Source organism: Hyperolius riggenbachi, chromosome 7 (genome assembly GCF_040937935.1).
Source record: "Hyperolius riggenbachi isolate aHypRig1 chromosome 7, aHypRig1.pri, whole genome shotgun sequence".
In the NCBI taxonomy this organism is placed as follows: domain Eukaryota; kingdom Metazoa; phylum Chordata; class Amphibia; order Anura; family Hyperoliidae; genus Hyperolius; species Hyperolius riggenbachi.
The window spans coordinates 295,924,944-295,940,652 of NC_090652.1; the positions used below are offsets into that span (position 1 = coordinate 295,924,944).

Genomic DNA, 15,709 nt, shown 5'->3' on the forward strand with positions numbered 1-15,709 from the left:
TTACATAGTTATTTTGGTTGAAAAAAGACATACGTCCATCGAGTTCAACCAGAGAACAAAGTACAACTCCAGCCTGCTCCCTCACATATCCCTGTTGATCCAGAGGAAGGCGAAAAAAACCTTACAAGGCATGGTCCAATTAGCCCCAAAAGGGAGAAAAATTCCTTCCCGACTCCAGATGGCAATCAGATAAAATCCCTGGATCACCCCCGGGCATTATCTAGTAATTGTAGCCATGGATGTCTTTCAATGCAAGGAAAGCATCTAAGCCCCCTTTAAATGCAGGTATAGAGTTTGCCATAACGACTTCCTGTGGCAATGCATTTCACATCTTAATCACTCTTACTGTAAAGAACCCTTTCCTAAATAAATGGCTAAACCGTTTTTCCTCCATGCGCAGATCATGTCCTCTAGTCCTTTGAGAAGGCCTAGGGACAAAAAGCTCATCCGCCAAGCTATTATATTGCCCTCTGATGTATTTATACATGTTAATTAGATCTCTTCTAAGGCGTCTTTTCTCTAGACTAAATAAACCCAGTTTATGTAACCTTTCTTGGTAAGTGAGACCTTCCACCCCACGTATCAATTTTGTTGCTCGTCTTTGCACCTGCTCTAAAACTGCAATATCTTTTTTTGTAATGTGGTGCCCAGAACTGAATTCCATATTCCAGATGTGGCCTTACTAGAGAGTTAAACAGGGGCAATATTATGCTATATGCTAGCATCTCGAGTTTTTATTTCCCTTTTACTGCATCCTAAAATTTTGTTAGCTTTAGCTGCAGCGGCTTGGCATTGAGTACGATTATTTAACTTGTTGTCGATGAGTACTCCTAAGTCCTTCTCCAAGTTTGATGTCCCCGACTGTATCCCATTTATTTTGTATGGTGCTAGCTAGACCATTGGTACGACCAAAATGCATCACTTTACATTTTTCAACATTGAATTTCATCTGCCATGTATGTGCCCATATAGCCATCCTATCCAGATCCTGTTGCAATATGACACTATCTTCCTGAGAGTTGATGATTCTGCACAATTTTGTATCATCTGCAAAAATAGCAACATTGCTCACTACTGCATCTACTAGGTCATTAATAAATAAATTGAAGAGCACTGGACCCAGTACAGACCCCTGTGGGACCCCACTGCTAACAGTCTCCCATTTTGAGTATGTTCCATTGACCACAACTCTGTGTTTTCTGTCCATTAGCCAGTTCCCTATCCATGCACACAAACTCTTCCCCAGTCCTTGCATCCTCAACTTTTGCACCAGACTTCTGTGGGGAACAGTGTCGAAGGCCTTTGCAAAGTCCAAGTATATCACATCTACAGCATTCCCAATATCCATATTAGCATTCACTACCTCATAAAAGCTGAGCATGTTAGTCAAACAGGACCTGTCTTTAGTAAACCCATGTTTATGCTGAGAGATGTTAATTATGAAGAACTGGGTATTTATTTATTTTTTTATCTCATGTGAACTGCTGATGAGTCTTATAATTTCGACAAAATGTTTTTTTGGAACACACAAGGCAGACAGTGGAACCTACCTTTCTTTCTCTTGAATAAAAAGTGTGCTTGTATCCTTTAAGGATGCAGTAACTGAACTCTGCCACAAGGTGGCGGAAGAGCACCTTCAATCACTTTTCTATAATTGAAATGCTAAATACAGAGTATTGTATTTTTCTGAATGAACTTTTTTTTTTCATTTAACAAAGATAAGTTTACTGAACATAAAATAGTAAAGGTATGACATTTACAATGTATTTTACACGGTAACAGTCAGTACATATGACATAGTTCTACACTGAGTAAATTTAGCTTTGGACATGAAGGAAGAAATCAGTGTGGCACAGTCTATTATACAAGAGAAGTCCTACACGCTACAAGGTGATGAGTAGGCAAACTGCAGGAGAAGCAGTAAGACAAACAGAATTGTGAGATTAGATTGTGAGCTCCTCTGAGGAGAGTCAGTGACATGACTATGTACTCTGAGAAGTGCTGCAGAAAATGTCAGTGCTATATAAATACATAATAATAATAATATGGTATGACATACTAGGACTATGGCAGTGATTAGATTGTGAGCTCCTCTGAGAACATTTAGTGACATGATTATGTATTCTGTGAAGGGCAGCAGAACATGTAAGTTCCATATTAATACATCATCATGATATGGTAGGACATTAGTCTATGGCTATGGTAGAGATTAGATTGTGAGCTCCTCTGAGGAGAGTCAGTGACATGACTATGTACTCTGTGAAGTGCTGCAGAAGATGTCAGTGCTATATAAATACATAATAATAATATGGTATGACATACTAGGACTATGGCAGGGATTAGATTGTGAGCTCCTCTGAGGACATTTAGTGACACGACTATGTACTCTGTGAAGGGTTGCAGAAGATGTAAGTTCTATATTAATACATAATAATAATATGGTAGGACATTAGACTAGGACTATGGCACGGATTACATTGTGAGCTCCTCTGAGGACAGTCAGTGACATGACTATGTACTCTGTAAAGTGCTGCAGAAGATGTCAGTGCTATATAAATACATAATAATAATATGGTAGAACATTAGACTATGACTATGGTAGGATTAGATTGTGAGCTCCCTGAGGACAGTCAGTGACATGACTTTGTACTCTGTAACGTGCTGCAGAAGATGTCAGTGCTATATAAATACATAATAATAATATGGTAGGGCATTAGACTATGACTATGGTAGGATTAGATTGTGAGCTCCTCTGAGGCCAGTCAGTGACATGACTATGTACTCTGTAAAGTGAATCATAAGGGGAACTATAGCGGCGAGCGGAGTGAAGGATGGGCAGAGGGGAGGAAGAGCTGTCACTTCCTCCCTGCCAATATTTGATGGCAGAACAGGGCCACAGGAGGTGCTGGAGGTGGGAGGATGGTGCCGGGTGCTAGTCGCACAGCACTAGTTACAAAAGGTATTAAAAAATATCGGGCCAAGGTTGGGGTAAGGGGTACTTCAATAACTCCATCAATGTAAACCGGTATTTAGTGCGAGTTAAACAGTCATACATGTCTTTCTGCGGAGTTCTCCTGCTATAGCAGTGCGGTCTCTTACCTCTGTCAGAAATGACTCCTGAAATGATGCCTCATCAAAAGTCTCTGTTTTCAAGCGATCTGTAAATCAATCACCATTCTGTTACTATTACACACTGTACACTACATGATGTACATTTAAAGAGACTCTGAAGCGAGAATAAATCTCGCTTCAAAGCTCATAGTTAGCAGGGGCATGTGTGCCCCTGCTAAACCGCCGCTATCGCGCCGCTAAACGGGGGTCCCTTCACCCCCAAACCCACCCCCGCAAGACTTGGTCGCAAAGTTGGTCGTGAAATATCTCTTCCTGGAGGCAGGGCTAACGGCTGCAGCCCTGCCTCCAGTCGCGTCTATCAGCGGCGCATCGCCGCCTCTCCCCGCCCCTCTCAGTGAAGGAAGACTGAGAGGGGCGGGGGAGAGGCGGAGATACGCGCTGACAGACGCGCGTGGGGCAGGGCTGCGGCGGTTAGCCCTGCCCCAACCAGGAAGCGCTCCCCGGCTGCACAGAGGGGATTTGGGAGTGAAGGGACCCCCGTTAAGCCGCGGGATAGTGGCGTTTTAGCAGGGGCACACATGCCCCTGCTAACTATGAGCTCTGAAGCGAGATTTATTCTCGCTTCAGACTCTCTTTAATGCACTTTTTCTCCTAAGTTTTTTCCTAGGAGATAATTTTTCATCTGCTGTTTAAAATAACTTTTCAGCAATTGAAAAAGTACCAAAAAGTATGTGGAAAAGTACTGTTTACCACTTCCCCACCACAGGTTATCTCCCCTTAAAAGCCAGAGCAATTTTCACACGTAACACTCCTCCCATCCATTGGCTAATAACTTTATTGCCACTTATAACACTAAAATGATTTATACAGGTAGTCCCCGGTTAACAAACGAGATAGGGACTGTAGGTTTGTTCTTAATCTAAATCTGTTCTTAAGTCGGAACACTGTGCCATCTCTGTCCCCTGTACTTCCTCTGTGCCTCCAGTGTCCCCCTCTGTGTCACCTCCACCCCCTGAGCCTGCTTATAGAAGTTTAAAAGCCATTTTTTCTTTGAATATTTTTAAATCAATTTTCTCAAAAACTACTTAGTTCAATTTGAAAAGAAAAATGTTTTGACTTGTTCCCACAGAATCACATGCCATTCGTATCAGCGGGTCATTCGTAAGTTGGGTGTTTGTAAGTCGGGGACTACCTGTTCATCATTTTTTGCCACAAATTAGGCTTTCTTTGGGTGTTACTTTTTGCTAAGAATTATTTTATTCTAGCTGCATTTTAAAGGGAGTAATAAGAAAAATTTTTAAAAAATCAATATTTCTCAGTTTTCAGCCATCATAGTGTGATGAATAGTGGAAAAGCCGCCGCCTGTGCTGGCAGTAAGGCGGCTGTTTCCGCGTCTGATGCGGCGGTTTGTCCGCGTCAGCATACGGCTAGGTTATCTGGAACTAATAGTGCACATGGGAAAAATGGTGTGGGGGCCGCCGCATGCCCTGACGGTGAGGCGGCGGATTCCGCGTCCAGTGCGGCGGTTACCCCGCAGCAACATGTGTCTGGGTTGTCTGGACCTAGTAGTGCACACAGACGGAGAGCTACGCGTGCGTGCGCGCGCTGCTAGACAGGACTCTTTATACCAATAGGAGGAAGATCAGCTGATCAGAGCGGTCAGCTGATTCCGGCTCACTCAGGGATTAGTTGATGGGAGCTGGGTGGCGCTGGGGAGCGCTTTACTATATATATCTCCTGCTGTTCAGTTGCTGGTTGTCTGGCGTTGCGAATGCTTATGTGTTAGCACTCAGACCTTAGTCAGATCGTTCAGTGTGGTGGAACCAGGAGGACTTGGGAATCCACACTTAGCCAGTTACTGTATATCATCTGTGTTATTCTCTAGCATAGTTCCAGGGTGTTGAGATCACGGCCCTCACACCCCAGACTAGGAATACTGTATATCATCTGTGTATTCTCTAGCATAGTTCCAGGGTGTTGAGATCACGGTCCTCACACCCCAGACTAGGGATACTGTATATCATCTGTGTATTCTCTAGCATAGTTCCAGGGTGTTGAGATCACGGTCCTCACACCTCAGACTAGAACTTGTTCTGATATCGGTTATGACGTATTGCTTTCCTGACCACTCCTTTGATAACTGATTCGGTACCTTGCCATTCTGATTTCCTGTTGCCAAACCCGGCTTGTCTTGGATACCGAATCAGCTTACTGTCTTTGTACTTTATCTGTCAGTGTGTTGCCGACCCGGCCTGCCCGACCTTTCTGGCTGTCACCCACCCCTTGGGTGCTCAGCCTCCCGGCAGGGGCCCCCTGCCTCTCAGAGGGGGCACTGCTGCTATCCAGTCCAAGACTCCTATTCCTGGAGTCTTTGTCTGCAGTAGAGTCTGTCTCTACTTATTGGACCACTTGCTACCCCAGTGGTCCAAATGCTACTGTTGCACCAAACACTCACACGCTTCAGGTGTCCAGAGGTTAGCAATATATCTGATTATCGGTGATACTGCAGATCATCAATAATCGGGTATATATCTGTATTCTTGGTGATACTGCAGATCGCCAATAATCAGATTCTCTCTGTGTGCTGACACCAATCGTTACACATAGTTTTAAAAATAAAATGTGCAGAGATAGAAAAAAATGACAAGTTTTATATGCCCATTTGTCCTGGTTATTAAACGGTTTAAATTGTGTCCCTAGTACAAAGTATAGGAGGGGGAAATTAGGGGTTAAAATTGGGTATAGTATGTTATTAATTAACATCTGTAGGTGTATTTAACATTTGTAGGTGTATTTTTATTTTTGGCCACTAGATGTCCCCATACAATCCTGTGTACTGAACTGTTCAGCACTAGAAGAAGTAGTGAAGAGGTGTGAATCAGGGAGGCATCTCATTGATGCCAGAAGATGATTCACTGCTGGGACAGTGATCGGTGAGTACTGATCAGCAATCTGCAGCTGAAGGTGGAGGGGAGGGTTTCGCGATAGAGGCATGGGGAAGGGGTGGCAGTAGTCGAGTGGGGGTTGCGGGTGGGGGCACGTCACTGGTACGTGTATCCTGGGTGCTGGACGTAGATACACGATACAGCAGTGGGGAATATATTCTGAGCATTTTCTTGCTTGCTTGCTAGTGGCTTCAAAGGCATTTTACTGATAAGGTATTAAAGCGGATCTGAAACTAACTATAACAAGTTGTCTATATATTTTATCTAAAGTTTAGATAGTTTACACAGCAAATCTAGCTGCAAACTGCTTCAACGGTTTATGATAATTTATTCCTGTGATACAATGACAGCGACCATGTTCTGTTTGTCACATTACACACAGGCAAGCTGATCTGCATCTCCAGCCCTCAGCCTGTGACAAATTCACTCCCCTCTCCTCCTCCCTCTGCCTCTGAAATCTCTGGCTAGTAACCTCCTCCTCCTCCTGCCCTGACTGAGCTCCCATAAGCCCTTGCTACAGTGCCAAGGCACTCTGGAGAAGCTGTGGGTGAGGCTTGTTTAGTTTATAGTGAATTAGAGTATTAAAAAAAAAAAATATTTGGCTTGAGGAATGCCCTATAAACTATATGAAAGGACCACAATTGTGCAATGAGTAAAAGTTTATCTCGGATCCACGTTAAAATATCAACTAGGAGGAAACTTAAAGTACTTACGATACGAATCATGAAAAAAAGTTAGGTATTCTTTCACACTGTAGTCCTCTTGGTACACCATCCGCACCCTCCCTTTCACTTTCCATAGCTTTATTATCTTGCTGCAGGCTCGGGAGCAGACCCCGACCCTCCCCCGGGTCACCTTATCTGACATGGATAAGGATCGCTGCTTTAAATATAGAGCCCGCATGACGTCTAAGAGACCAATGGGAGGCTGGGAGGGATGACACGGGGAAGACATGGCTCTAGACCTGCGCAGCCGCACTAGCATAAGGTTCGCCACTTTAAATTTAGCACCTACGCAGTTCGCATAGCCGCTAGTGCCCTGTCTTCCCTGCGTCATCTCTCCCAGCGGTCTCGCAGACGTCATGCGGGTGTTAAATTTAAAGAGGTGGTCCTTATCTATATCAGATAAGGCAACCGTGGGGAGGGTCGAGGTCTGCTTCGGAGCCTGAAGCAAGATAATAAAGCTATAGAAAGTGAGAGGGAGGGTGCGGATGGTCTACCAGGAGGACTGCAGTGTAAAAGAGGTACCTAACTTTTTTTTCATGATTTGCATCGTGAGAAAAAGTGAATTGATAAGGGCCCTGCTATGTTCAAGGGCCGACTGGTAGCAGCATTTCACAGACAGCATTAATCGGTCTGTCCTTACATCTCTTTATTTCATTTGGGGTTCATTAGTTCCTTTTGTTCCAGATCCCCCATGAGGAGATGGACTAATCAAGAATCTGACAGATCTGTGAGGGGTTCTTTTTTTACTAACTAATGTAAATGACAGCAACACAGGAATCAAGTTATTTATAGTGCATTTTACGCTGGAGGAAATGTATATTTAATGTGTACGTATTTTCAATTTTTTCTCGATTATGGTTTATTAAAGTGGACTTTTGGTCAGTGCTAGAGATAATCAGGACACCCAGAAAAAAATCAGTTGATTGATTTGTACTTCCTTGATTGACCGGTCGCATTCCTGTAAATCGTGGCGCACTTTTGATTCCTGTGACCAGCCAATCAATCAAAGAATACAAATCAGCCACCTGTTATTTAGTCAAGTGGCTCTCCAGCAGTTCACCTGGCAGGAGACTGAAAGTAATAAACGTGTATCGGAGTCTGCCAGACACCACGCTGTTGCTGGGAAATCAGACGGTGAATCCAGCTAGGCTGGTGTGCTCGATTCTGCCCACTCTGGGCATATTACAACCTTTATTTCTAACAGCTTACCACGAGTCAGCACTGCTCCGCTCTCCTGATAATCCTGAATTTCAGCATCCTTCCTGAGCAGTAGGGCCGCCAGCTCCTGACACTGACCATCCAGAGCTGTCGTCATGGAGATTAGAGGCCGGACTAAATGACGACACACCTGCCATTTAAACACAGAGGGTGGATGTGAGCAACAAGAAGCAGCATTAGCCAAGCACATGCACTGAAGCCTACCTGAAGTGACACGTGACATGATGAGACAAACATACACACATATAGTACTAGTCCTACTAAGAAATTGTCTGAAGTCCCTTTCTGTTTCGCAGTACAACAAGAGTTGCAAAAAAAAAAAAAAAAAAAACTTGAATTATCTATTTCAAATTAGCTTGTCAACAGCTTGACACATTCAGTCTGGTTTCCCGAAAACTAAATAGAAGCCAAGAGGCTATTATCTGTCAGGGAGAGGCAAGCTAATGAAGTTTTACTGTAGCAAAGTTGAAATGGTCATTACTTCTGTATCTGTATCTTTATCAGCTTAGAATGCAGAATGTGGATTCTAAACAGTAACTGTGACAGTCTGATGCAATCTTAAAAATTAAGTTATAAAGCTGAAAATTAAAAGTAGTAAATTTTAATTGCAGAGTTTACCTGCAGGTTACATTGAAAAAAAGTCTGCCAGATAGTTCTTTATATCCTGTGTGCTTTTCATCATTAACTCTTACCTTAGAAATCTGCACCTGTTTATCTCACTGAAGCTACTAAAAGAAGTAAGTGATGTACAGCAGCTATATTTTATAAACATAATGTGTGGTTCGCATGCAATATTTTTACACTTTCTACAGTAGCTCTGACCTCACTTCTGTCAGTCGCCAACTCCGGTCTTTAGAAATACTAGGTCTGCAATCTATAGTCTCCACTTGTTATACAAATATAAAGAGATGAGGTTTACTTGAGACACACTGCCATCTTGTGATCATAAGTAATATTGCATTTGTTTTTGGAATACTAGAACTGAACATGCTAGAATTTTACAGTTCACTTGTGTAAAACCTTAGGTATATAAATTAATATTATATAATATTATTGGTGATTTTTATCTACTTCTCACCCTAAGTTCAATCAAGTAATAAAAGCCAACTCATTTCAGATAATTAAGAAGCCACATGTCTATAATGATCAATTCTTCACCAGGTCGTCTGATCAAAGTTTTTATATTAATGTCATATAGGAAAAGGGATTAAGTAAGTTGCTGGATCTGGTTCACGCTGATGAATGCACTGGATTTTTACAGTCTACTTCGAGCTGTCAGTACGTAGTAACCCTAGTCTCTGAGCGAGGTGCTGACCTCTGGCTCGTAAAAAACAGTCCACTGCTTTCCACCTGCACTAGCAAAACTGACAGTTGAAGATGTAATGTGAGCAAAACAGGCATTCTCTTTCCTTCCAGTGTCAGCAGTGCTGCCCATCTCCCAGGCTGTGACATCATCACTCACCGCGCTGACATTAGCTTCTCTACAGTGGAACTCCCAGTAGAAGGGAAGACCAGACAGCTGGCTCTTCACATGCAGCATCAATGTGCCCTCCGTCCTCTGGCAGGAGAACCTGTGCTGTCCATCCTCCCCGGAATCCAGCAAGGGGAGGAGGAGCCTAGACAGATGCGACAGGAAGGAGGATATGGGAGCCTTCAGTCTTTTATTTAGTTCCTGCAAAAAGAACAAAGTAAGTGAGAGCGATTTCACGCTTGTGGCAAACAAAGGAGTGAAGGTATATAAGTTTGTATTTCCCCGTGTTTACAGTCATGCGCTGGGCAGCAAAAATAAAACTGTCAACCATATTTCTACAAAACCTAAAGCGATCAGCAGTGGCACCGTGGCGAAAAAAATGAATTCCTGATAACTTATACATAATAGGAAAGACATTACTTTTTCAGCAGAGTTTTTTCATTTCTAAGTGCTCATTTACAACATGTGACAGCTGCTCTCTTGGCTAAATAGATCTGGGGGTAGCATAGATTGCCTGATGCTTCCGTTAAAGTGGAATAAAACCCAGCATTTCTTCTTTGCTCTATTAGATTATTTACAGCATATTATATACTACCAGCATTTTTTTTTTTACTAGAACAGCATTCAAATGGTTACACATAGGACTTAAAAGTTCAGTGCAGAGAAATCTGGACGCATCTGAAGTTGTAGATAATGTTATCTTGTGTTTAATTGTATCAAGTGAGGAATGTAAATAAACACTTCTCCTACACTGTCGGGTCCCCTGAACAAAGTCAGACAATTTAGAAAGCATTTCTGCTTGTTAGAACATGAATATAGCAGTTATAAATAAAATGCAAAGTCATCTCTCAGGGCAAAAAAAAGTGTACTTAGGGAACGTATAATTTCTAAATGAATACTAATACTTATGCACAAAAGCAAACATGATAACTATGTGGCATATCAAAAGTAGGAAAACATGTTTTTATTGAATATAATGTCAGGGTTTTATACCGCTTTAAGCCCCCTTTAGGCCGCTCGTCCTTCGCCATCTCCCTGGGTGGTTCCAGTCCCCCATAATTCATCTGGAAAGCGTGGCCGAGTCACGCTTCATGTGCGGTCCAGCAAGGCGCCCTCCTGCGTCGCTCTGGGAGCGTCCTGCGCAGTACTACTGCACAAGCGTAGGATGCTCCCAGCCGCGGGTGCAAGATGGGGGAGCTCGCCTGGCAGGACCGCACATGCGCAATAAATGCGCCACTCAGCTCAGCCAGGCTTTTCGGCTGAATTATGGGGAACCATAAGACGGTGAGGGACTGAGCTGCCTTAAACTGGCTTAAGGAAGCCCCAGGTAAGTATAGTACCTGAGTCGCGTTTCCTCTCAGGTACTTTTTAACATCACCCAGCTGATTTGTGTGGTAATAGTAGACAAAGCTTGCATAAATAAGCAATTTATGATTTATACAGATATGCCACAACAGGACAGTATCAGAGGATGTGCTGTTTTAAAGTTTACTGTTTAGGGTTTATGTGCAGATTCCTGACCTTTGACCTTTCCTGGATGACATCAGGCCCCGCCTCCTCGAACCAAACACTGGTGAGGTCAGAGAGCAGGAGGGAATAGGAGGATTCTGTGAAGTGGACTTTACATAAGAAGGTGCTTTCTCCAATCTGTAGAGACTTCCAAGGCAGAGGCAGGAGATGGGCGTCCGTGTCATGTGATACAGCCATCCTCCGGCTCCTCTGGGGAAACAGGAAACATAGGGGGATAAACAGCCACTCTACTAAACCTGATGTTTACTAATATATAAATTGACTATTACACAAAACAAATAAAGAGGAACTACAGTTTGTGAGATTACCATATTATATATACTGATACTATACTGAACATTCTGAAGTAGCAACACCTTCACCATTGCAGTAACAAGTGTTGAATATATTCCATATTGATTCTTCATGTAACAGTGTAAATTGCTTGCCCACCACATAGAACAGTACTCTCTGACAACAATTCAGCCTGCTGGAGACTCACACAGGACACGGTCAGTGACACGCCCACTGTGTTGATCTTGTGGGAGTGTGCCATGTGTTATCACCATCAGCTGCCTTTATGTGGGTAGGGTTTGTTTGGTCTGAGAAACAGCTCATAAATATGGCAGCCTCCATATCCCTCTCAAATCAGGTGCCCTTTAAGTAGCATTGAGGAGGGGAGATGGTTAAATGGAGACTTGCGCTTTCATTTATAAGTACAGACATCCTTTGATCAATGCAAACCGAAGTACGTAGCAACTAATGGAAAATGATACCATTGTCCTTTTTAATGGTTTCAGATCTAATAAGACAAAGAAAAACTGAAGGTAAAGTGAGTTGAACATCCCTATTGTCACTAAAGCCATCTATCGCATTAATGGACCAATTCCAATTTTGCTAAAGCCAATGTCTAGTCTCCCTTTATAGTAAACTAATGCCTGCCTCCCTCCAGCCAAGAGAGCGATTTTGAAGTGATGAGCATAGATACCTTATTTTTATGAAAACAGTGGCGGATACAGGTAAACCACAATTTAATTCTAGAAAATTAAATAAAAGGTAGTCTATAATGCATAGACTTGGTTCCTGCCCTCCAAACAGTACCCTATAGCTGGCTGCACCCCCCCCCCCTTCCCCCATAGACCCAGACAAATACCCCTCTCACATCCTGACTAGGAGGAGCAGTGATCCACGGTTTGATCACACCTCCACTCCCAGAAGACTCAACCCCACTTGGAAAGAACAACTACATTTGGTCACCATGGCTTTTCTAAGCGCTTTTGCTGAGTGATTTCGTTTTTTCACTTCCTGATGTTAGTCAGGAAGTGAACTCTTTGACCCGGAAAAGAATAAATACAATGTATTTATTCATGAAAGCGCTGGAGAAATCGCTATGCAAAGTGCTTTTTCAACCACTTTGCGATTTCCCTATACCTTCCATTATAGGCAAATCGCCCAAACATGGTACAGGCAGCGCTTTGGTGAGCGGATTGGAATCGAACCGCTCAGATGTGAACACTCTCATAGGGAATCAATGCACAAGCACTTTTAGGGCGATTTAGAAAATTGCCGGCGCTTAAAAAAAAAAAAAAGGTGAAAACGCCCTTAGTGTGAACAAGCCTTAACAGTACAATATTTTTCTCAGATGCGATCATTCGATCAGATTTGCGGGATCATAAGTAATTGGAAGGTAAGTATCAGTTGTTTCCATGAATGGGACGATTAGGGAATGTTCTTCAGAGGCAATTGTAAAATCTAACATTCCGATCTAAAAAATTCTGTATTCCAATCAATCATGGAATTGTTTCACATCGATTTTCTCTACATGGATGTATTCTGTACACTTTGATCGTAAAAATCTGATCAAATGATCACATCTGAAGAAAATACTGGGCACTAGTCTACTTGAGGGGACCCAGGGCCGTTTCCTGGCGATAGTATGGTTGAGGTGACACAGTGAGCTAGAGATACAGTCCAGTGATTGGCTGTACACTACAGCACCCTCTCGAACTGCTAGGTTTAAAGGATCCCCAAAGTGACATGTGACTTGATGAGATAGACATGGGTATGTACAGTGCCAAGCACACTAATAACTATTCTGTGTTCCTTTTTTTCTTTCTCTGCCTGTTAAATAGGTATGTAAGTGGCTGACTCAGACAGGAAGTGACTACAGTGTGACCCTCACTGTTAAGAAATTCCAACTATAAAACACTTTCCTAGCAGAAAATGGCTTCTGAGAGCAGGAAAGAGATAAAAAGGGTCAATAGTTCATAGATTTTAGCTCTGGCATACTTCAATGAATGTGTCATTGAGCAAAAACAATAAAACAGTTAAAACTTAAAAAGTAGATTTAAACATAAAATAAAACTGTGGAATTTCTTAAAAAGTCATTTTTAGGAGAATGAAGATAGAAATAATTGTTTATTTCATTGGTTTATTTTCGCTTCGGGTTTCCTTTAAGATAGGTAATAATAATAATAATAATACACACACACACACAATCCGCCAGTCAGAATGCTTCAAGTTGTAGTCGTTGATGTGATTGGAGAACTGCCCCTATGGGACTTTCACGCTGGCTCACCTCAACTATGCTTGTTCCGCTTCCTGCTCGCAGCAAACTGATCGCGTCCACTAATTTGTAAAAATAGGGAACCCAGCAGGAAACACTATCCACACCACCGACCCACTGGTTTTACTACAGTTCTCCACTCGCGGAGGCCAAAGCCCAGCAACCAAAGGCAGGGTCCTAGTGTGCAATTTTAGTGTGTTTCCTGCTAGGTTCCTCGTTTCTTACAAATTAGTGGACGCAACCAAGTTGCCGCAAGCTGGAAGCGGCCATCGGTCTATGAGGTTTCCCGCTGGGTCCAGTCCATTAAACTCATTGGCAAACGCAGGGGGGGATTACAGTTGCCCATATCCCTCCCCCCCTCCCCCCAGACTAGGGCCAGTGCAGTGTCTGGAGACAGGCACAAGCGGAGACACCAGAATATCTGCAGTCATCCTGCAGCTCACAGCATTGCCCCCTTTCTTTACCTGCTACAGTTGACTTTGGATGTAGCAACAGCGTGTGTACAGAGCATGGAGCAGCAGTGTGTGTACAGAGCATAGAGCAGCTCTGGGGAACAGAGTCAGGTATGAGAACAGCACTGCGCCGTGCTGTGTGAATGCTTCACTTTCCCCTTTATTACCAATGTTGGCTGTCCTCATTATTATCTGTATCCAAACTGCTCCTGATCGATCCCATGGTCAGTCGGGAAATTGCATTATGTGTACCCAGCATGATGTCCTACCATATTATTATTCTGTATTGTGTGTGGCCGAGGGAGACCTTTCAGGAATCCCCCCATTAAAATCCTGGGTTTGCCCCAAATATTGTACCATCAAGACAAAAATGCATTTTTTGATAGTGCTTTAACTACTTTCCAAGAAGTAGAGAAGCGGTCTGTACATTTTAAGGCATGCTGTCAGCTCTGAACCATACTAGCGCTGCTGTACAATGAATGAGCATTGCCAGGTTGTGCCAAAGCACAGCAGCCAATCAGAATGAACGCGTCACACAGCTGGCTGCTGCAGCTGTAAAGTGAAATATCACTGGCAGCTCAGTATTATGATCTGCCCTGTTTTTGAGACGTGAGACAAAAAAAAATAATCCTTCACCTCCTGTTTCTTGAATTAAGGAAAATTTAAATAAGGAGGTTCTCACAGCTATATAATAAACTCTCTGGCGAGCCTGATGACTAGTACACACAAGCCCACCAACCACACTTCCCTACCTGCTGGCTGCCAACCAGTCCTTCAGCCGCAGCCTTCCCCCGGAAAACATTGCCCCAGACAGACGTTCCGAATTGAGAGAGAAACGTCTGGCTGTGCAACACCACCATCTTGTGTCCAATTTAGGGATTGTAGCTATTGCTGTTTCTGTTTATGTTACTGAAAAAAGACATCCGTCCATCAAGTTTAACCAGGGGGGGGGGACACTAACCACCTCACATATCTCAGTTGATCCAAGTCAAAAGTCAGAAACCCCTACAAGGCTTGGGCTTATTAGCCTTAAGGTGCTCATTAACAATACAATTTTTTCACCAAATGCAATCTTTCAATGTGATTTTAATGATCAAATTGTATAGAAAATTCGCCAGTTATGAAGGCAGTCGATAAGGAACGATTCTTTAGTCGATTGCTAAATAGGATAAAATTGATCCGAAAGTTGGATTTCACTATCGAATTTGAAGAAAGAATCGTTCAGTAAATGTGAACAATCAATAATTGCCTTCCAATTAGCTATGATCGTTCAAATTGCATCGATAGATTGCATTTAGTAAAAAATTGTACCGTTAATAGGCACCATTAGAGTAGACTTCAATTCAGGATTAAAAAAAATAAAAAAAAATAGGTTCTTAGAGGAAAGCCTCTGAATGGTCCACTCCAGAGGATTCCCAGGTCTCCTGACGCCACTACATTCCTGAGCTGGGCAAGCGCTGTAATAACAGAGCAGGAGATTTGGGCACAGCTGGCGCCACCATAGACCGTAATAGGAATTACGTCTAAAACGGCACACATTGAGTAACTTCGGCGCCATCAGCAGACAGAGCTGAAGTTACTTTTAAAATACTGTAATTCGACTGCAATAGCTGGAAGCCGCATTACATCTTTCCCCACTATCCATGGCAGTCTGGAGGGGGAATATTAATTAGCACCGCCGGCGCCGGGACTTGTGCAGGAGCAGGGTTAGCCATATAGCAGCTATATCCTGCACCCAAGTCTCCCAGTGG

The 15,709-nt window shown here is 43.0% G+C and overlaps 1 protein-coding gene across 2 annotated transcripts in view; it reads right to left on the minus strand.

Moving 5' to 3' along the window:
• Positions 1–14,752, minus strand: part of NHEJ1 (non-homologous end joining factor 1) — a 190,267-nt gene extending 175,515 nt beyond the window's left edge. Inside the window, exons 1-5 of one of the 2 annotated variants that reach the window (XM_068245999.1) lie at positions 14,711–14,752; positions 10,953–11,150; positions 9,423–9,632; positions 7,952–8,090; positions 3,100–3,158 (exon numbers count right to left, since the gene is read on the minus strand). In XM_068245999.1, coding sequence (XP_068102100.1) covers positions 3,100–3,158; positions 7,952–8,090; positions 9,423–9,632; positions 10,953–11,138 — 594 coding nt within the window. In that variant the 5' untranslated portion in view covers positions 11,139–11,150; positions 14,711–14,752. Of the gene's footprint in view, positions 1–3,099; positions 3,159–7,951; positions 8,091–9,422; positions 9,633–10,952; positions 11,151–14,594; positions 14,617–14,710 lie in introns of those variants that run through there. The other variant, XM_068246000.1, reaches the window with a different exon arrangement.
• Positions 14,753–15,709: the final 957 nt, after the last annotated feature.